Source organism: Phymastichus coffea, unplaced genomic scaffold, assembly GCF_024137745.1.
Source record: "Phymastichus coffea isolate CEN01 unplaced genomic scaffold, Cenicafe_Pcof_1.1 PCOF00257, whole genome shotgun sequence".
In the NCBI taxonomy this organism is placed as follows: domain Eukaryota; kingdom Metazoa; phylum Arthropoda; class Insecta; order Hymenoptera; family Eulophidae; genus Phymastichus; species Phymastichus coffea.
Genome location: NW_026707068.1, coordinates 26,066 through 47,892, shown reverse-complemented (window position 1 = coordinate 47,892; position 21,827 = coordinate 26,066). Strand labels below are relative to the sequence as shown.

The 21,827-nt window shown below is 29.1% G+C and overlaps 2 protein-coding genes and 2 long non-coding RNA genes across 5 annotated transcripts; 2 read left to right on the top strand and 2 right to left on the bottom strand.

The window, feature by feature from the left end:
- Positions 1-11,497: 11,497 nt before the first annotated feature.
- LOC131674574 (uncharacterized) lies at positions 11,498-12,354 on the top strand. The gene is made up of 4 exons (XR_009302854.1): positions 11,498-11,603; positions 11,705-11,940; positions 12,007-12,133; positions 12,215-12,354. It is a non-coding gene; the product is annotated as an uncharacterized LOC131674574 (long non-coding RNA).
- LOC131674575 (uncharacterized) lies at positions 12,333-13,752 on the bottom strand. 2 transcript variants are annotated; one of them, XR_009302855.1, is made up of 6 exons: positions 13,544-13,752; positions 13,449-13,482; positions 13,110-13,345; positions 12,917-13,043; positions 12,677-12,835; positions 12,333-12,472 (listed from the first exon to the last, which is right to left on the bottom strand). It is a non-coding gene; the product is annotated as an uncharacterized LOC131674575 (long non-coding RNA). The 2 variants fall into 2 exon arrangements; XR_009302856.1 differs by having other exon boundaries at positions 13,160-13,345.
- Positions 13,753-13,834: 82 nt separating this feature from the next.
- Positions 13,835-14,883, top strand: LOC131674573 (peroxynitrite isomerase THAP4-like). Its single transcript, XM_058953314.1, has 3 exons — positions 13,835-13,994; positions 14,083-14,465; positions 14,545-14,883. Exons 2-3 carry the CDS (start codon positions 14,085-14,087, stop codon positions 14,674-14,676), a joined length of 513 nt encoding a protein of 170 aa, XP_058809297.1. The 5' UTR covers positions 13,835-13,994; positions 14,083-14,084; the 3' UTR covers positions 14,677-14,883.
- A 295-nt stretch (positions 14,884-15,178) lies between these two features.
- On the bottom strand, positions 15,179-19,602 carry LOC131674576 (structural maintenance of chromosomes protein 1A-like). The gene is made up of 16 exons (XM_058953315.1): positions 19,588-19,602; positions 19,370-19,519; positions 19,207-19,297; positions 18,869-19,137; positions 18,568-18,797; positions 18,348-18,504; positions 18,152-18,274; positions 17,944-18,075; positions 17,638-17,873; positions 17,477-17,574; positions 17,089-17,393; positions 16,734-17,003; positions 16,472-16,651; positions 16,222-16,400; positions 15,978-16,161; positions 15,179-15,901 (listed from the first exon to the last, which is right to left on the bottom strand). Exons 1-16 carry the CDS (start codon positions 19,600-19,602, stop codon positions 15,788-15,790), a joined length of 2,733 nt encoding a protein of 910 aa, XP_058809298.1. The 3' UTR covers positions 15,179-15,787.
- Positions 19,603-21,827: the final 2,225 nt, after the last annotated feature.

The window sequence follows — 21,827 nt, the reverse complement described above, 5'->3', positions numbered from 1 at the left end:
GCAATCTCCGGCCAAAAAGTAGAAAACTAGTATAATAACAATTTCTATGATAAAAAATGGGTTAATCAAAAAAAATTGGAATGGTCGAGCATTAATTAAATAATTATCAATGTGCCATTAATATACACTTTATGAAGAAAAAGTGCAAATAAATATAATTGACAATTAGCTTCAAGTTCCGAAACCATATCAAAAATATTATTCATAGTCATTTTTAAAACGTTAATACAAGTTAACGTTCTTGATTTAAACCGATTCTTGAAGCGGTTGTGAGTTGCCTTCAATCGGGAAAACTCTTGCTAATATACATTTTAAATAAATTATTTTAATGCTGTCCGTAAAGTGATTCGTCAGTATTCGTGAATAAATAATCACCAGTCTCCAGTACTTACTTAGAAATACTTACGGAAAGTATTATATTGATTTTAAATAAATTCAACTTTCTTATAGCAGAGTTCTACTGTAAAATTGTGTAACTTAGTATAACATTTTAAAGAGTCGAGTGAGACATTATATAAAGTTCAGTAAACATATCATTTATTGACAATATTGTAGCTGATTTACAATTGGAGTTTTAGCTTTGCAAATTCAGATGGATTGATGTTGAAAACATGAAACTTCTGTCTGTATGTGTATATATGTATATAAATTTTTTTATCTACAAAAAAAGACAATGAACAAGTAAGAAAATTTTGGTTTTCTTAAGAACTATGGTATTTTCATATTAGTTATATAGTGACAGAAATATTGTTTGATTATTTAATATAAAATAATACTTGAAATGTTAATAAGAGACTAATGAAAAAAATCAAAAGTTGAACTTGATCGCGTCGACTTATCTACTGGAGACTGTGTGTAAGAATTTTGTAACGAAGCAATGAACTATGTAACGAAAATATTATGCGTGAATTGTACAAATGAGTCCCTCCATGTAAAATTTTATGCACGAAAATATGATATAACCAAGTCGATGGACATGTGATGCTCTTAAACTAAATGATATGTAGTGAATTCGAATCCACTTTCATGGACCAGATTTTCACATAACACGGAAATGAATTGAAATTGATATATAATATCGTAGAATGCATCACGGACTGAAACAATTATGATACCATAAAATACTAGAGCAGTTGCTTAAAACACATGAAAGACATGAAAAAATATTTAAGCCACAGTAAACTTGATTCATTAAAACGTCTAACGGTATTGCAACGAGCAATATTTTTCAAAATTCAATGGTTTAAAAAACTTATCAAGCAAATAATTATGTGATATTCTCATACTTTAGAAAATGATGCACTGCATCAATTTTATCAGTACATATGTATGAGATTTTATTAACGCTAAAACTTGCAAACCTGTGACAAAAACAATATTTATTGTTTTACAGCACTAGCAATGTTGCCATTTATTACCGAATCTATTAGAGTGAGTTATTGCTATGAATAAAAAGATAGAATTTTTCGTCACAATCGATACGTCATTTTATCTTTGAAGCTATATGTTAAAAAAAGTGAATAGGATAAAAACTGGCATAATAAAACAATGAGTCAATTAAAATTAAATCTGAGACGTTCTTACACATCACGTAATGATATATAGATATATCATTACTTCTTAAATTTAAGAATTCGTTATTTATAGTCATGGAATTTGATTCTTATACTCTAATAGTTGGACTTTAATACTTTAAATAATGTAAGTGACTAATTTTTATTAAATTTAAGTATATAAAATAATAAAAAATGTGAATTTTCGTAAACTTTTAATGTTATACTATCTCGATTAATTTATTATAATATCCAATTACACGTGAGTTCGCGTTTTAAATTTACTGAGTAATTAAGAAATTTTATGAATTCTATTGCACCTGTAAATGATTTTCTATACCCGGTAATAACAGTTTCGCTTTACATTTATCAAAAAAATGTTTTATTATAGAAGTAAAATTAATTATGAGTACACATTTAGATTATAATTAAAGCTTTTTCTAAATACCAAGATAAATTAATAATTTGAGAATCGATAAAAATACTTGCAAAAGTTACAACATATTCATTTCATTAATGAAGTTTCATGAATAGTTTTCTCAATCAACATAAATAAATAAAAAAAAGAAACTACTTTTTTATCAGTATTAGTTTGAAATGACCATGATAAATAATATTGCATTCATATTAATGTACTATGATTCTGCATTTCAATTAAAAAATGCAGTGTTCCTTAGAGCAATCCCGTGTTTATGTCTGCAAACGGCATAAACCATAAAAGTAATTTGTCACCAAAACAAAAAAATATATGACAGCGCTTAATAACATTTAGTAAGATCAGTGGATAAAATTTAAAACAAACAAACTAGGTTTAAAATATTAAGTAAGAGCACAAAAATGTTGAGATTTGAATTTTCAAAAAATTACGTTCAAGGAAAATATTTTACAATGAAATTAAAAATTCTTTTTTAATACAATAGAAGCATAATGAAAATCAGCATACTAATTAGCCAAACAGTCATCTGTGTATGTACAACTAATACAATTTCCTGAGAAATGTACTACAAAATAATAGTGAGCAAACTGTAAGAATGTGAATAAATTAAAAAGAAAATTAAATAAAAGAAATGAAAATTGATCGTAAAATAGTATGATCATCTGAAAGACACGCGTCTTGAGGATACCTCAAGTAGGAGTGAATTAAAATTCATAAAAATAAAACCCGTGAAAAACGAAAATTAACCATTTTAGTGCTTAAAAGTAAGTAAATGATTGATCAAATATCTGATATATAGACAATTTTGTAATAAAAAATCAATTATGTAAAATACATATATTAATATTATATAATTATATACTAAGATACACGTGCGATATATACATACACGCGTGTGTATATATATACCCTAACTCATAGCTATTTTCTTCTATAAATAGTTAATGTATCTTACTTTTCAAAGCTGTTTTCTGCGTTTTCTTCATTATTCGAAAACTTAAATAGGTACGAGAGAATTTCGGAAATGAGACATTGCACCGTATAACATTATCATTTCCACGATTTAAAAGAAAAAAGTATAACACTGCAGTTTTCAAAGCCGCTTCAATTCAAACCTAAGATTTACCAAAAAAGTAAGAAAAATCTTATATATTATGCAAATAAAGAGTATAATGTAAGTCAAGTGCCTTATGTTCTAATAACTAATCGTTGACTCTTAACTATATACTTGAATAAACGGCGATAGTTAGGTAAAGAGAAAAACAGCGATAGAGAAATAAGGGAAGACAAAGATAAAATTAGATGATTCATAAAAAAATCAATAAAATCCGCCAAAATCAATATGAGATAAATAGATATTAGGTGAAGCTTTTTAAAATCCACAGAATAACTAAAAATAAGAAGGCTTTTAGATAAAAGTCTATGAATAATATTTGTATTGGCTGTAGGTGTATTGATATATGAAAGATCCAGTGATTACTGGTTTTATAAGTAATAAAATATGCAATTAATTGCAATCTATAGGCGAGAAACTGATTGTCAATGTATAAGAGAATGATAATACTCTAAGAACCAAAATAAAATAACTATGTTTAAACTTTTAAACATAGAAAATTTGAAGACGTAACTTCTACGGTCATATTAAAATTAAGATCTATGGAATGTTCAATGATAAATATATTTTCAATTATTATCTTTGCAACAAGAATGATTAATATTGATTTGAATAAATCTATATTAATTTGAACCCAGTGACGAACAGAATAATATTTTGTTATATACAAGTAGTAATTATGACGACTGTATGTACATTGTGTCTCTTAATACAACAATCCTCAGTATGTTTCTCAAGGTGTAAAGCCCATAATCACATTTCTATTTAACTTAATAAGATATCAATTTCATAAATGCATATTACATTAAGTTAGTACAGTTTTGTATACATGTGCCAAAAAATGCGTTTATTATGCGACAAATCCGCCTGCACTTGGGATTATTCCACACTTTTTCACTGCCTGTTAAGCACAAGAGTACTGAAGATTATCGATAATCACAAATTTTTATCAGAGTACTTTGTAAAAAAGATGCTGAGCACTTTGCGCTTTATTTTGAATCAAATATATACACTGCAGTGTGTACAATTCTCCCTTCTGTAAAGTTTGAAGAGTGGTAGTATTTACGGCAAACACGATGATTGATATATTATTTTTACTCATGTAAGTATTCCGTCAATTTCAAATGAGAATCAATGAAAAACCTATCAATAAATTACGCTCATTAATTGTACACATTAGAGGAATAAGAATGTTGCGCAGATGATGATACAAGAGAAATGTTAACCCCGTCATAGTGAGAACCCTAATGGGTCTTTTTCAATCTATTGATTAAAATAAAAATTACAAAGATTCGCTAATTTGATGTAGTTAATGGAAATGTTAAACATCAATTTAGATGTCTACGCTTTTAATATAAGGAATTGATAGGCATATAATGGATGAGATGTAAATGTTAGATATCACGTACAGCTCTTAGAAATGTAAAAGAAAAATATTTTTGTGATAACTGATCTAACATTTTCACTTTTATTATCACTGATATTTTTGCAATTTTTCTATTCGTTTACGTCTATTGTCTCTGGAAAGAATCTTTCAAATTTTCGAATGCAATTGTCATGATTGGTTTAATGCTGCAACTGGCCTAAATAAATAAATGATAAATCATCATTACAATAATATTGCTTTTGATTGTTATGCTTTAATAATCTTTGGACACACTTAGTTTGTAAACAAGGTAGATATGAAAAAGACCCTGAATAGACAATCCTTCTAGTTAGCTAGATAACTTTGAAACGTCTGTGTAAATACATAGTTATAATAATGTGCAAGAGAGTACGCGGAAAGTATTAATTGTTAAATTAAGGAATGTATTAAAAATATTAAAGACTAATTGAGCGAACTATCACAAAAAGTATATCTTTCTGTATTAGTTTTCCGTCGCTTCATCTCTTTTTCTCATGGATAACTGACTACATGTACTTTACGCAATATAATAACGATATTGTGACTACCATTGACATTTATTATAATAATTATTATATAACCACAACAAGAAGCGCATGGTGTTGCGATGTTGTTGATATGTAAGTCATTATAATGGCTTAGGAAACGATTATGTGTCATCTAATATGCTCAGTATATTATGATTATGATTGTACTTGAAACAGAAACTCTTGTAAAACATTGTACTGGAAAAATACATTGTTTCGTCTTTTTGTAATTATTAATGCAAGAACATCGAGTGTTGGCTCGTCTTATCATCGCAACATAGCGTTGAATAAGTAGACATTGCAATGGGCTCAAAGTAGAGCTTGATAAAAATATTGCCAAGAAAAATGTGGAAAAGTAGGCAACTGAAAACTGTGTTGCTATGGCTTGATCTTTTCACGAAAGACGCATGAGTGCAACGATCTCTTTTTTCAAAGCCATATTCATCATCGAATCATAGCGACTCTTCATCATGTCACCTCTTTTGAAATCAATATTTTTTCATAGAACAATTAACGATTTATTTATTTATTAATATCAATAATGATGATCTATCTTAATTGAAAACAACATTCGAAAACTCGTTGTTGAACTTGTCAGTTGAATGCATCAATATTTATCAAGTGTTTCATGTACTATTGTCTTGAACTACAGATTTTCTAGTAACAATGAATGATCACGTGTTGAAATATTGAAATACAGCCTCTATTCATACAAACTGAAAAATTTTGCTTTTTGTTTGTACACGTTTCAAACTGGATATCAATATGAATTTCATATGAAATAAAAGATAGAAAACGTGTAGAATGCAATAATTTGTACATATATACGTATATACACATAACATGCATTAAGAATTATATTATATTTTCAGTACAAGTATACCGTGCTCGATCACCCTATTCAAAAGAAATATAATAAATATAATATTTCTACATGTGTGAGTTTTGAGATCAGTTTAACGTTAAGAAAGTTTTTTGTTTACTGTGCATTTCCAAAAGAAATTACCGTGCTATCATGAGTTTTTGCTAAAGAAAGTGCACATTATTAAAGATAACGTTAAAATCAACTTGCAAGTGCGGACACTACCAATCAGATTTACATGTTTTTAATAAAAACTTATTTCTGACATGACGTGTACGAGAAAGCATTTGCGAACAGATTCTATCAAATATTAGTCTTTCCTTTGTGATTAGAAATCAGAATTTTCAATAAAATACTTTTAATTTATTTTGATTGAATGACTAACAGTCCAATCTGTATCACCAGGCTTTGAAGAAGCATAAATAATGACAACAATATTCTTTAGAGCATTTCAATAAATATACGTTGTCTTTTTGTAATATAAATTATTTTTTTAGGAAAGACTCATTGTAGTATACGATCAAAGTGCAAACTCAATTTTTTTTCATAAATAACGAAACTGATTTTTAAATGGATAATTCATTCTTAAATTGAGTAAGATAACTGATTAGTTTTGACACCATGTTTTAACAGGCTATCGAATTATTTTATAAATAATCTTTACGGATAACAATTTTAACACATGGGAATAGATTAATCATTAGCAACATTCAAGGTGTATAAAAGACGTTTTTTTCTGCATAATATTTTTAATATCAATGAAATAAATTAGTTTCATAGTTAGAAGACATCAAATTTTTCCAATAGACGAACGAGTTAAAAAAACTTAATTTTATTTAAAAGCTAAAAGTATGAAAAACAACTTTAGACATATCAATGAAATTTAAAGAAGGAATATTTATCGACCGCGAGGAATATTATAATCTTTACCTTTCTAGTTGATACGATAGAATTGTCGTGTTAGAAATAAATTTTCCTCGCTATACATATAAAACATAAAAATCTGTATTTGCATAAAAATATTTTATAAAAACTATGACTTCTAGAACGTAAAGAAAGTAATTCTAGTGAAATACAATGCATGTCATGCGAAATAAAATTTCTAAATTTGATTTTTATGCAAACAGATCAGTGAAAAGACAATAGTAAATCTTACTCTTGAAGCTTTTCGGAAGAAAGAAATGATGTCTTCGCCAATTGAAAAAAAAACTTTGAGTGAAACTGAATACTCATACATATAAATGCAAATATCCAAAGTCCGATTGCCACATGTTTGGCTTGATTGCGTAATAGAGTAACTCATTTTCACGTATATATGTACAACTTTTCAAATATACCAAGTGATAAATATTGCAAATAAAATATTGATGTGTGTTCCAATTCTCAATAATATATGTGAAATTTAGTTAAGTAAGTGATAAGTGGGAAGAGTAAATTTGTTGAAATAAATACATGCTCAATGATAAAGCTAACTTCATCAAAAACATAGCGAATCATAGCATCTTTGTCATAACAATTATCTTTTCATTTTTATTGAAACAGAGAATGGCGTAATTTTATTTATACATAATGTGTGTACATAAGTAGTAAAATAAGTAAAAGATGAAATTATGCAAGAATTTTATACTAAATAACGATTGTCCGTGTTATACAGTTCTTGGATAATTAGCGTGAAATAAATGTTCTCTTCAAATCAAATGGATTGTAATATAGGCAAATTTTTTAAAATCTTAGTAGGATTGACGACACGATTGGTAGCAAAAGACAAACGAAAATGTATTATCAATTAGTCGAATCTTTAAATATTTATATTTTTCGTTATTATTATTATTTTATGTTCCATTCTCTTCTGTACGGTTGTTGACGAATGTAAAAATGATATTATGTAATTAAGTATTCAATCTAAGATGCAAATGTATCTTATATATTAATATATATATATATACATACACACACACACACATATATATATATATATATAGATCAATCGATGTAAATAGATGTTCTTATGATTGTTATCATCTTCAAATACTGTGAAAATGATGTGACTAACTTGACTTTTTAAAAGAAAATCGAATGCTTTTATTGACTAATCCTAATGATGTTTCCTAGATTATAATATTTTTGTCAGCTATGATATTTAGAAATGATTAAAAGAAATTTTCTCAAAAATCAGCAGTGGTGGTTATTAACTTTATCACATATGTTATATCGTATACTTATTACTCACTCATATCCTCAGCAAATTCATAAAATTTTAAATTATAATTTAATGCATATGTATGCAACGTATCTTATAGCGCTAAATTTTTTTAATGGCCGTGAATCGGCTAAAGAAACTCAGCAGGAAGTTAACGAAAATCGACCAAAACAAATTATAGAAAAACTGCGCGTGGTTAGGAAAGATAGCAAAAGTTATTTATAACTCCACGCAATTTTATTTTCATTGATAAAAAAATTATCAAAGTTAATCACTAAAGAATAAGGATAATAGGAATTTCTATTAATACAGCTCTTATAATTTGAGAGTGTGCCTAATTACAATAATAAAAGTGTACAGATCTATGTTACCGACTGATCTGTTAGATATATATATATATATTGCGTTTCAATCTCTTGCGGGTACTACTATACCGGCGGTAACGCCGACCAGTTACCACGCGTTAGCGCGCCTCGATAACTCGAGTCACCACTAGATGGCGGTAGCCCTCTAAGGCACTTTGGGAGACTTAGGCTGGAGAATTCTTATACATTGCGCGCTTCGTCGCCTGTATGTATTTCTCCATGGTTTCTACCAGGGAGTAAGAGAGAAGGAGACCCCACTATGCGGCCGGCCAACAGAAATCTGGGACGTTTTCAAGGTCAAAAAAGTTAGCACCCAGAATCCTTTTTTTAAGCTAATCGATAAACTAATTATACCGTTAGATATTTCGTCAGGATAGCAACAACTTTTCTCTTTGTCATTTGTTGGTTCGTCCACTGGAAATCCTTAAAATTAATAAAATAAGTCTTAGGTGCTGGCCTTAGCACCCAAACCAAAGTTGCGGTCAAACTTAGAAAATATTAAGTAAAAAAAATTCGTAAGTAAACCGATCGTTAGTTCGTCTTACGAACTAACAGCACCCATAATAAAATCATGACTAATTTGATTATTTAAGCAACTAAAAATAAAAAACTGTTTCGAATATTGGCTCACGTTCAAACGCCAAAGCGCGGTACGCATGCTTCCTGAATTATCCCCGCCGGTGCGCGAATCCCCGCTCTTATTTTTTACTACACCTGTTTGATTTTAATACATCAGATCAAATCAAACTTTATAGTAACATTAGTAAACATTAGTAACTAGTACCTATTGTCCAATCAATGGGTAAATGGAATTTAAAAAAGTTACGCTTCGCGTATTAATTACTCAAGTATGTACTTTTTAAATTCCATTTACCCATTGATTGGACAATAGGTACTAGTTACTAATGTTTACTAATGTTACTATAAAGTTTGATTTGATCTGATGTATTAAAATCAAACAGGTGTAGTAAAAAATAAGAGGGGGGGTTCGCGTACCGGCGGGGATAATTCAGGAAGCATGCGTACCGCGCTTTGGCGTTTGAACGTGAGCTAATATTCGAAACAGTTTTTTATTTTTAGTTGCTTAAATAATCAAATTAGTCATGATTTTATTATGGGTGCTGTTAGTTCGTAAGACGAACTAACGATCGGTTTACTTGCGAATTTTTTTTACTTAATATTTTCTAAGTTTGACCGCAACTTTGGTTTGGGTGCTAAGGCCAGCACCCAAGACTTATTTTATTAATTTTAAGGATTTCCAGTGGACGAACCAACAAACGGCAAAGAGAAAAGTTGTTGCTATCCTGACGAAATATATAACGGTATAATTAGTTTATCGATTAGCTTAAAAAAAGGATTCTGGGTGCTAACTTTTTGGACCTAGGTTTCACCCACCGGCAAAGATCGCCAGGGGGCCTATTCTGAAAAAAAATTTTGTGGTAAATCAGTTTGTCACTTCAGTTTACCACAGAATTAATCACTTTAGATGTGATAAATGCTTATGACATGTGCTAAAATTTTTTTTCAGAATAGGCCCCGTGCTAAAATTTTTTTTCAGAATAGGCCCCCAGGCTCGCTCATCGGAATAGCTGACACTAGCTAGCGTCAGACCCCTCTAGCGAGCGCCATTCGTACTGCGTAGCAGGTTGATTTTATCTACCGTTCCCTGTCAACTGATATGCCACAACGTATATGATATTATATAGGATGCGAACCGGCAATCCTAACAATTCAAAGCAGAAACCTTAGCCTCTCGGCTAACGTGCTTATATCACTGTATAAATGTCAAAAGTTATATTTAAGTTGTCGAGAGGGGCCTGTGATTAAGTTTATGGTTATAGTATTTGGAGTTTGAGTCTCTTGATAGCTGACATCATTTATGTCAACTCAAATCATATCGTCATCATAATTAAGCACAGTTTTGAAGCATAATTTCATATACGTTGTTGCATGTTAGTTGACAGGGAACGGTAGATAAAATCAATCTACTACGCAGGTCGAATGGCGCTCGCTAAAGGGGTCTGACGCTAGCTAGTGTCAGCTATTCCGATGAGCGAGCCTGGCGATCTTTGCCGGTGAAAACGTCCCACTTCTCGTATATGGCGTTGGGTCTCCTTCTCTCTTACTCCCTGGTTTTGGGACAGGGGCCTTATTGTGATGTTGGTCATGCGCACTTGGACGTTGCGTAGTGTATTATGCGTCGATCTTGTCCGCCTAGTCACAAAACTAATTGATAGGTTATACATACATACATACATACATAATCACATCAAATACATACATACATACATACATACATATGTATTATACGTACATATGTATTATACAAACATATGAATTATAATACATTATATATATATATATATATATATATATATATATATATATATATATATATATATATATACACACACACACACACACACACACAGTATTTTCAATTTGTCTTCTTTTGATTTCGTTATTGGATAATTTATTTTCCATAGGGTCTGGGCGGCAAAATTGTGATAATTGGGTGCTTACTTCTCCAAGTGAAGGGCACTTGCCAATTTTACTTAGAACTTTTATGAACGATGCTAAAAAAAATCAAATATTAAATAACGCTTTTGTTTTTATTATTATTCCAGCAAAGTATTTTTATTCTTTAAATATTCGATTTTAAAAATATTTTTTTATTAATAGCTCAATTAGTCCAATCAATTACTTACGTTCTTACGTACAATGAATTTTTGTTTTTGATTGCCCTGCATTTTAAATTGATGTGATATCAACAAGTGAAACGTGGAACGAAGCCGAATCATTTAGCCGATGGATTGAAAACATACCTAGAAACGGTATGACTATAGAAAAAGAACTTTTTGATTGAATGGTCGGATTATCAGCACTGCAGAGTGCAGTGCCACTTAGGGAATGTCTACACGGGATCCGTCCTCGGATCCGTGGACGGATCCGTCCCCGTCCAAATTTTTATATTATTATAAAATTAAATTATATATTAAAATTTTTATAGGCACACGCTATCTTCATAACTTCAAGTTCAGTGGTGAGTTTCAAATTTGATGTGAGAAACGCATCTATACAGTTCTTATATCCGTGATTTTCAGCTCCAATTTTATTTAACGTGTAACGTAGTATAAGTTGGTGAGTTCGTCCTCTTTTTCATTATACTGTAATACCGTAAACCGTAATTATAATTAATTATTTATACTTTTTGCCTTATCAAATTGCAAAATACATAATAGGTAGACCAATAGAATTTATATGAACAAATACTATTTGATTTCGGGGAAGGTATATTGCAAGGTGTAGTCAAGTTTGCTGATTTTACAATTGAAAATAATTTTGGAAATACAGGCTCGAATGCAAAAGGCTGTAGATAATACAAAGCCTTCCTTAAGAATACAAAGATTTTATAGGGAAAAACAAGTGTGCGTTGAAAAAAATCATTTATAAAGACGAAAGATTTACAAATTATAACGTATGTTTATTTACAAAATTAGATTTGCATCTTCTATTAAATTTATTTTTGATGAAATTCTTGTAGATGATACATCAGGAAAATTACTTCCGAATAAATTGACTATACATAATTTGACTGATGATTGGCTAAAAGCTATTCAGGTGATTTGGAAAACTACCCACTTAAATGCAGAAAACAATTGTGATATAAAGTAATATTATTTTTATAACTATAAATTCATGATTTTTTATCAGATTGCAATAGCAAAGAATTTTTTTTTCTTTATCTGCAGTAAATCAATGTCGGATTGTTTTCAAGAAAGAGAAGAACTTTGATTGTGGCCAGCTCAGTTAAACATAATCAACGCTCCTCTGAGGTCACTAAGGGCATCGTTAAGAAATTTGTTATTTTCACAGATGTCTATTCTTATTACTTTAGACGATTTGATTCAGCAATGGCATTATGCTTGTTTATCAGACAGAAGTTTATGGGTTGAAGCCAAAGAAATTATTAGAAATGTTAGAAATGTTGTCCTCTTGTAAATTTTGATCTGTAATACAATAAAAATTATCAGATATAAGATATAAATATTGTAATTATTAATTGCAGCAACCTAATCCTGATTTATATCATTATTAAATGCACATTGAGATTAATTATTCATTTAGTTTTCCTTAACGTTAATTATTATGGATAATAGTTCAGTAGCATTACTAATAGTGAATGAAAAAAATTTATTTTTAATTTGATTTACTTTGTTTTTGTTGGCTCAGTAAATGAATCCTCCATTGAAAGGTCATATCCAGAAGGTAATTTTTTACATCCAAGTTCGTTTATAGCATTTCTAATTACAGCTACTTGATAACGCAATCAAAGTTCTTCTCTTTCTTGAAAACAATCCGACATTGATTTACTGCAGATAAAGAAAAAAAAATTCTTTGCTATTGCAATCTGATAAAAAATCATGAATTTATAGTTATAAAAATAATATTACTTTATATCACAATTGTTTTCTGCATTTAAGTGGGTAGTTTTCCAAATCACCTGAATAGCTTTTAGCCAATCATCAGTCAAATTATGTATAGTCAATTTATTCGGAAGTAATTTTCCTGATGTATCATCTACAAGAATTTCATCAAAAATAAATTTAATAGAAGATGCAAATCTAATTTTGTAAATAAACATACGTTATAATTTGTAAATCTTTCGTCTTTATAAATGATTTTTTTCAACGCACACTTGTTTTTCCCTATAAAATCTTTGTATTCTTAAGGAAGGCTTTGTATTATCTACAGCCTTTTGCATTTGAGCCTGTATTTCCAAAATTATTTTCAATTGTAAAATCAGCAAACTTGACTACACCTTGCAATATACCTTCCCCGAAATCAAATAGTATTTGTTCATATAAATTCTATTGGTCTACCTATTATGTATTTTGCAATTTGATAAGGCAAAAAGTATAAATAATTAATTATAATTACGGTTTACGGTATTACAGTATAATGAAAAAAAGAGGACGAACTCACCAACTTATACGTTACACGTTGAATAAAATTGGAGCTGTAAATCACGGATATAAGAACTGTATAGATGCGTTTCTCACATCAAATTTGAAACTCACCACTGAACTTGAAGTTATGAAGATGGCGTGTGCCTATAAAAATTTGGACGGGGACGGATCCGTCCACGGATCCGAGGACGGATCCCGTGTAGACACTCCCTTAGGGTCTGTCTCCATAGGGCCTGTCTGAGTCCATCCGAGCCGGCCGAGATTTTTTATGGGCACGCCATCTCTATAATTTCGTGTTCATGCGTTTCTCGTATTGGCTGCGTCCGATCGGGCTCGTTTATGTAAACGCAGCCATTCACTATGAAACTCGCCATTGGATACGAAATTATAGAGATGGCGTGCCCATAAAAAATCTCGGCCGGCTCGGACGGACTCAGGCAGGCCCTATGGAGACAGACCCTAAGGTTAAGTGTGGACTGGTTATGCGGCTGAGAGGGCGCTGCACCTCGAAAATCTTTTCAGTGTACGGCTAGTGTATAGTTATCGAAAGTAAATTTAATCGGTAATTTTTTGTTTCATGTTTTAAAAATAAAATAATAATAACAAAGTAAAAAAGAAACTTTAGTTATACTCTTAAATTTTTATTTCAGCTATGAATCAGCTACCAATGCACAATGCACTCAAACCACTTGGCTGGTTAGAAGGAATTTGGAGAACAGAGAATGTTGGTCTAGGTAAATTTCCTACAATCAATCCATTCAAATATTATGAGGAAATTACATTCACATCAATTGGTCAACCAATGTTGAACTATGCTGCTCAAAGTTGGCATCCTGAAAAGAAGGCACCTATGCATAGAGAAGTGGGATTTCTTAAAATTATACCCAACACTAATACAGTATCATTTTTCATTGCTCATAATTTTGGATTAACTACCATTGAAGAAGGAGAAATTAATGATTATGTTGTAAATTTATTGAGCACAAGTATATCTAGAAAGGCTGAAGGATCAAAACCTCCAGCTGTTTTACAAGTGAGTATATTGCATTGTATGTGATACTATAATTTAATTTACTTGTATAAATCAAATGGTTACTGATATAATTTTTCAGCTCAAACGTGAATTTAAACTTGTAGATGACCTGTTGTATCAAACTGTTTACATGGCTACAGAAACTACTCCAGAACTAACAGAACATTTAAAAGTAGTTTACAAAAAACAGCAGGAATCTTTGTGTAAATAGAGAATGTAATTCACGTGTAAATATATATTTGTATGTTTTTTACATTATAAAAAAATGTGATTGATGTAGTTGGTAATAAAAAATGATGAAATTATTCATATTTATAATTGTGATTGATTTTGTTATAAAAATTACGAATATTGTACACAAGTGGTACAAAAATAACATATTGCCCTTATTATTCTGTATTAATGACTGAATAAAATAGATATTATCAACATTAGACATTAATAATTTATAAGTTTATTACTTACACAAAATTATACATTAATTTATTAAGAAAATAAAAGAGTTAGAAAAGTAGAAAAGTATGACTCTTGAACAAGGATATTTTATACTATGAAACAAAAATTTAAAAACTCATAGATTTAGAAAAGAAATATTAAATTTATTAATTATTTCCATCTACTGTATGAAAAAGAATTAATATAAACTAATAAGTTACAATATAAATTAAATTAAAAAAGAAGATATTTATTATAAGAATGAATTTCACTGTACATGTAAATATTTTATGTTAAAGAATACAGTTTCTAAGTATTATTTATCAATATATGTATAATGCAATTTCGAATTATAAATAGATGTAAATATAGTCACAGGTTTATCTAGAAAAATTCAAAATAATATCAAATTTTTATATCAGCTATATATTAAATATTGATCTTACTGTAACAAATGTGCATTCATATTACCCGCGATATTACAGTGGAAAGTATACAAAAGTTCCGGAATTGCAATGTATACATATTAATGAAATTGCAGAAATTCTTTTACTTTATAATAACAATGACCAATTTTTATTATTTAAACATAGTGTTTTTACGTGTACTGATTCAGGGGTAAAATTTGATTGATCAACTTTTTTGTTATATATTTAACCCGATTTACAATTTCATTTCATTAGCAAAATGCCTATACATTGAATTAATGGTAAAAAAATGCAATCTAATCTATTGATTTTCAAACTAATTATTTGATTACAAATTTTTTCGATTAAATAAATAATAAATTTTATCGAATAATGGATTTCATTTTGAGATTACAAGATTAAAAAACGGAAAATTCGATGACGTTATCCATACTTTTTGGATCTAATTAATTCTCTTTTTTAATAAGACTCATGTGTCGATCGACTGGTTAAAAGATTTCTTTGAGCCTCATGGTCAAGTTGTAAATATTGAGCTAGATCCACGTGAACTGCGTAACTCGAATTTTCGCGAATCTAGAAGTTGAATCAATTGTTAATTGATTTAAAATTAGGAATATACTATTATCAAATGGTTAAATAATATACTTACAGATTTATTGATTCCAATAACAGCATCGGCACATCTCAAAAAACGTTCGTTGTGACTGATGATAATAATTTGTGTTTTTCTGGCCTCTTTCCATTCTTTGATAAAGCTGACAATATTTTCCATATTATCGTTATCTAGAGCAACATCTACTTCATCAAAAATGATACAGGGAGCAGGTTTGGCACTAGAAAAAAAATTGTATAAATATTATGAGACAGACTAATTTTTTCTTCGTTCTGTTTACCTGTAAATAGCCAAGAAAAGTGCCAAGGCACACATAGTTCTCTCTCCCCCTGAAAGATTTTCAACCTTTGTAAACTTTTTCTTAGGAATTAAACAGTTGAACTCAATGTTGTCAAGATATGGTACTTCGGGATTTGTCATGCTTATAAAAGCTTGAGCAGCAGAATCTTTGTATAAACGCTAAAATAAAAATAATATTTACAGAATTTTATTAAATTCTATATATCTCAAGTCTAGATAACATTTAATACTTTGAATATCTGATCAATTTCCTTCTCGACAGAATTGAAAAATTCGATAAATAATTTTCCCCTTTTGGCTTTTACGTCATCAAACTGTATTTTAATAGTTTGGTATTGTTCTCGTTTTGCTGATAATTCGTTCACTGAATTTTTTATTTTATTTTCAAGCAATTTGAAGTCCTGCTTAATCTATAATGTAACGAGATATAATATAATAAAAACTTATTAATTTGTTCACGTTGATTATAAAACATTTATTTTTTAAACTCACATTTCGATTTAATGGGGCACGTGACTCTAATTTCTCTTCAAATTCTTTGTATCTGTTTTCCAGATATTCGATGTGTTGATTCAATTGATCTTCATCAAGATTTTTAATAGATTCATCTAGCCCTGAAAAATCAAATTCAACATCTTTTTCTTGAATTCCAGATTCACTTTCTGTCTGTTGTTCACTATTCTCAGATTCTACATCCATTCTTGATTGCATCAGCACTTCCTCGATGGTGCCTTTTTGTAATGGTATCTTAATACCTTTTATCTGAAAATATGTGTTGACAAAATATATAGTTAGAAAACTTTTTTGCAAGTGTGAATCTAAAAATAAAAGTTTAACAATGAACAACTTTGCACTTTGTTAATATCTGGTGGATTTCTAAACGCCAAAGTTGATTAATTTTCAAAGTATAAACAGCAACAGTCTTTTCTAATGCTTTAAGATCTTTGTTTGCAGCTGAAAGTTTACGTTCTTCGTTCCTTAATTTTTTCCCAATTTCATCTATCTCACACCTAAGCGACTTCATTTTAGCTTTACTTTCATAGTATTTATTGCGTTCATTTTTGCGATTATCCCACGTTCTCCTTTTATGCAATAATTCGTTGTATTCTTTTTCCAACTCGTCTTTCTTATTTTTGTATCGCTTTATCATTTCTAAATCAGAAAAAAAGTCACTGTATCGTATTATATTGTTCAAAAAATATTCCTACTATACAATACTACATAATCTTCGATACCTTTTGTGTTGCGACTTTTTTCGTAATTTATTTGATTATTGATTTCTCCGGAATGGTTTTCTAATGCCACTTGATACTTGTAACGTTCTTCATACTTTCTATGAGTAAATTAATTTTAGTAAAATATAATTTACCGTATCATTTTTAATAGTATAATTTACCTAACATCGTTTGCTTCGTATTGTCGAATATTTTTTAATCCATATTTTTTACAGAAACTTGTAAAAACTTTATCTTCTATTTCGTCTTCTCGTGCTTTTATGGCGCTTAATTCTTGCTCCATACTAAATAAAGATTTTTGCCATTCATTAACTAAATTACTTGATTCGAGGTTCTCCAATTTCAATTTTAATTGTTCTAAATTATCTTCAATTTCTTTGAGTTTTTTCTCATGATCCTGTATGTAGTGAAAATTATATGAATTTTTATAAATCTAAAAGTGTATATTAATGGAAATAATAACTTGCTTTTTGAGTTGGCTGTAAATATTCCTTCAAACAATAACGCCACTTGGACAATTTTATTAGTAAATTTTCTTTAAGATTTTCCTTGTCTCTAAGGAACTGCTGTAATCTTTTAAGAGATTCATTTTTTTCTTGCTAAAATATAAATACAAGGCTTAATTTTAATATAAATACAGATAGGAAACATAATAGTAGACAATATGCTAAATACTCTTTCTCTTTCAACACGTTCATATTCTTCTTCACTCCATTTCTTAGCTTTTTTTTTCAAATCACTAAATCCACCAGTGAATGTCCCGTCTTTTTTGTAGTAAGTACCATCTAAAGAAACGCACTATATAAAAGAAAAAAACAAAAATACAAATGATTTTAAAAATGATATATTGATATGGATTCTTAATATTTACATTAATTTTGAGTAAGTTTGACAAGCTTCCAGCTTGATCATCAGTTTCGCATATTACAACGTCCCCAATGAAACTTTTCAACACATTATCTATGTGACAGCTATTGACATCCATCACATCTATAGCAAGTTTAGTATGCGGCTCTCTGTTAATATGGCTATAAGTATAGATTTATTAATAAAGAAGTGAAAATAATATAATTGTATATTTTAATGCTTACTAAAGTAGATTTTTATCTAAAGTTTTTGTTTTGAGATTATCTAATGGAAAAAATGTCTCTATAACTGAATATCTATCGCTTATACAGTACTCTTTTAAAAACTGTATACATTTTTGAGCTGTATTGGTTGTATCAACTACTATGCCATCTATTTTTTGTCCCAAAATCTTTGTAATTGCCATTTCATATTTTTGTTCAGTAACCCTACACAACTGTACCAATCTACCTATCTATATAAAATATTTAAATTCTACAGCATTTAATCAATAAAGAAAAAATTTGTCATGCATAAGTAACTTACAACTCCACGTATTTTCACTTGCAATGCATCTATAATTTCAACATTTTTACAGTGCTGGTTACTTTCTTGATGTGATATGTCAAACTCATTTAATTTTTCATTTAAATCTTGAATACTCTTAATGGTATCTTCTATATCAATATGCAATTGGTTTATTTCTTTATTAAGTTTGGCTTCATCTATTTCAGTACTTTTAATATTAGATTGCATTTCTTCAATTTTTTTCACAATATTTTGGTATTTAGAAGTAATGTCTTTCAAAGCTGACTCTTTTATTTTTATTTCGTACAACAATTTTTCCTTTTTATTTTTATACTCATTAATTTTATCTTGTATACTATCATACTGTCTCTGAAGTGTTGGAACTGAGAGATTTTCTTGAGCAAATTGTTTTTGAGCTTCTGCCTTCAAACTGAGATATTTATCATACTGCAAGAAAGTTATAATCCATATGTATCATATCAATTATTAATGCAACAGTAATAAGACGTCGCAATTTACCTGATCATTACTTATATCAATAGAACAAGATTGTAATTGAAACTCATCTATCTCAACTTTAATTTCATGTAATTGTTCTTCAAGATCTTCAATTTTCTTAGTATGTACTTTATGTAACTCTATGGCTTTTTTCAAATACTTATCTACTGTCTTAATTTGATTTTCATAACATAAAATTTTGTGAGCAAATTCATTTCCCTCAGCTTCCTCAGATAAACGCTGAGATTCTTCATTTTCTAATATTTGTTCAATATTAAATACTTCTTTTTTTTTCTCATCAATTTGATCCTTTAATTTTTTTATGTTCTCTTTATTTTCATGTGCTAAATGTTCAGTGATTCTTATGATTTTGTGCTTTGTTTGTTGTTCATTAAGCAAATTGTTAATTAATCTTTTGTAATAATAAAGTTTTGTATAATTATATTCATACTCAACTTCTTCCTGAAATAGAAAAATTAAGAATTTATCCAATCAAATATACTAAGCTAATAAGGAATATAAAAAAAAATTATGCACAAGTTGTTGATTAAGCTCATTATAGGTTTTAATTTCCTTGTTTCTTTGGTTCAAAATATTTTTTTCTTTTTTATGTAATTTTAAAATATTTTGCAAGCTATTAATTTCAGATTCCATGAATTTCATCTTCTTTATCAATCTGAAAGTGAAAAAAGAAATTAAGCTTTATTACTTATGACATATTCATGAATTTTAAATATAAAATTGCAAAGTACCTATCGTATTCTGATTTGTATATGATAGAGTTAGACAAAATCTCAAAAAACTCTCTTCTTTGCTTAGCATTTTTTAGCGCCAAACTTTCAATAGAATTTTGTTGAATTAGGAAATTATTTGCTTTAGAACTAACACTTAGTTGTATCAAAAGTTTCTTGTATTCATTGAAATAAACTGCCTGATTTAAAAAAAAGTAAATAATTGTTGTATAAAAATTTCATAAAATTATAATGAAATAAAAACTTACTTTATTGTTTACCCAATATTCATGAACTGAGTCATTGTAATTAACTGACCTTTTCAATTCTGTCCTTTGATTGTTAATACTTATAAAAGCACTCACCCATGAACTAAAACATTTTATCTAAATTAGAGCTGAATGTAACTTTATCATTTCATCATTTTGTGACTAATCTTAAAATACTGATGTTAAAAAAGCGAAACACTTTAATTAAGTTGATTGAGCTCTTTCAATGAATTTTAATTTGATTGAAGAGAAAGAGTAAACTGGTTTCATTAAAGCGACATTAATATTTCTAATCAAATATATTACCTTGAATATTCATTTTCGTCTGAATTACGGTTATACAGTTCTTCTTTGAGAGATTCAACCGATCTCTTGCTGTAGCGAGGAAAACAAAACACATATTCTACTGCGTCTACGATAGTAGACTTCCCTAGAAATATTCGATCGAAAAAATGTTAAAAAAGTCACGAATTTAATATAAGTTTTATTAAAAATACAAAAAAAGCATAACTCAATCGTAAAAATTCATGGAAAATTGAAAAAATCATCGTAGTATCACAGTAAATCTATACAGGCATTTCGAAATAACGGTTTTTCAAGAATCAATTTCAAACATGTTCGCGCATACTGAGACAGTTGAAAAGCTTAGTAGTTTTGCAGTCAGTTTACACAACATAAATTTCATTTATTGTTTTGCAAATAGCAGTAAAAACGCTATAATATTTAGAAAATTCAATCACAGACAAGATTCATAGACAAGATCGCGATAGAACACGAAGAATTTCCATATCGAAAATGCAATTTCTTGAACAAAATGATTTATATAAAATACCTGTGCCATTTTGTCCAAGTATCGCAGAAACTTGTTTCCACTCGATTGTTGTAAGTAATCGGTAACTTTTGAAGTTTTCCAACTGCAGTCGCGAAAATGTTGCCATGTTATAACTGCTTGAGTAGCTCATCTCGGCTGCTTTAACAAGAGCTAAGCTTGAATAACCCTGTCACAAACAACGAAGATATACTACTCCGTATTATGTACTTTTTCGGACAATCACAACAATGCCCGCGTGTTTTGTCAACAAACGGCGGATGGGTGGAGTGATAGGAGACGAAGTTAACGTCAGTCACAAATTTCGGAGAATTGACTAGACTAGATCAGATAATTGAAAGTTCAGGAATCAGTATTCGTAGTATTTTTAACGAATTACGCAGTAGACATTCCTTAGATAGATTTTTCCGATTCAAATGAACGAATTAAATAATTATAACTTTATTTTCTTGAGTATCTTTTATTACATATTTTGAAATGACTACAAGTAATAATATATAAGTAATGACTATAAGTAATGACTACACGAATCTCGTCTTGTATTGCTGTTTGATGTGCAGTCATGGCATTTTTTAACTGATAACGCGCGCAAAACAATTTTGTTCAAAGTTGAGATGGAAAAAATGTGAAAATAAAATAATAATACATTT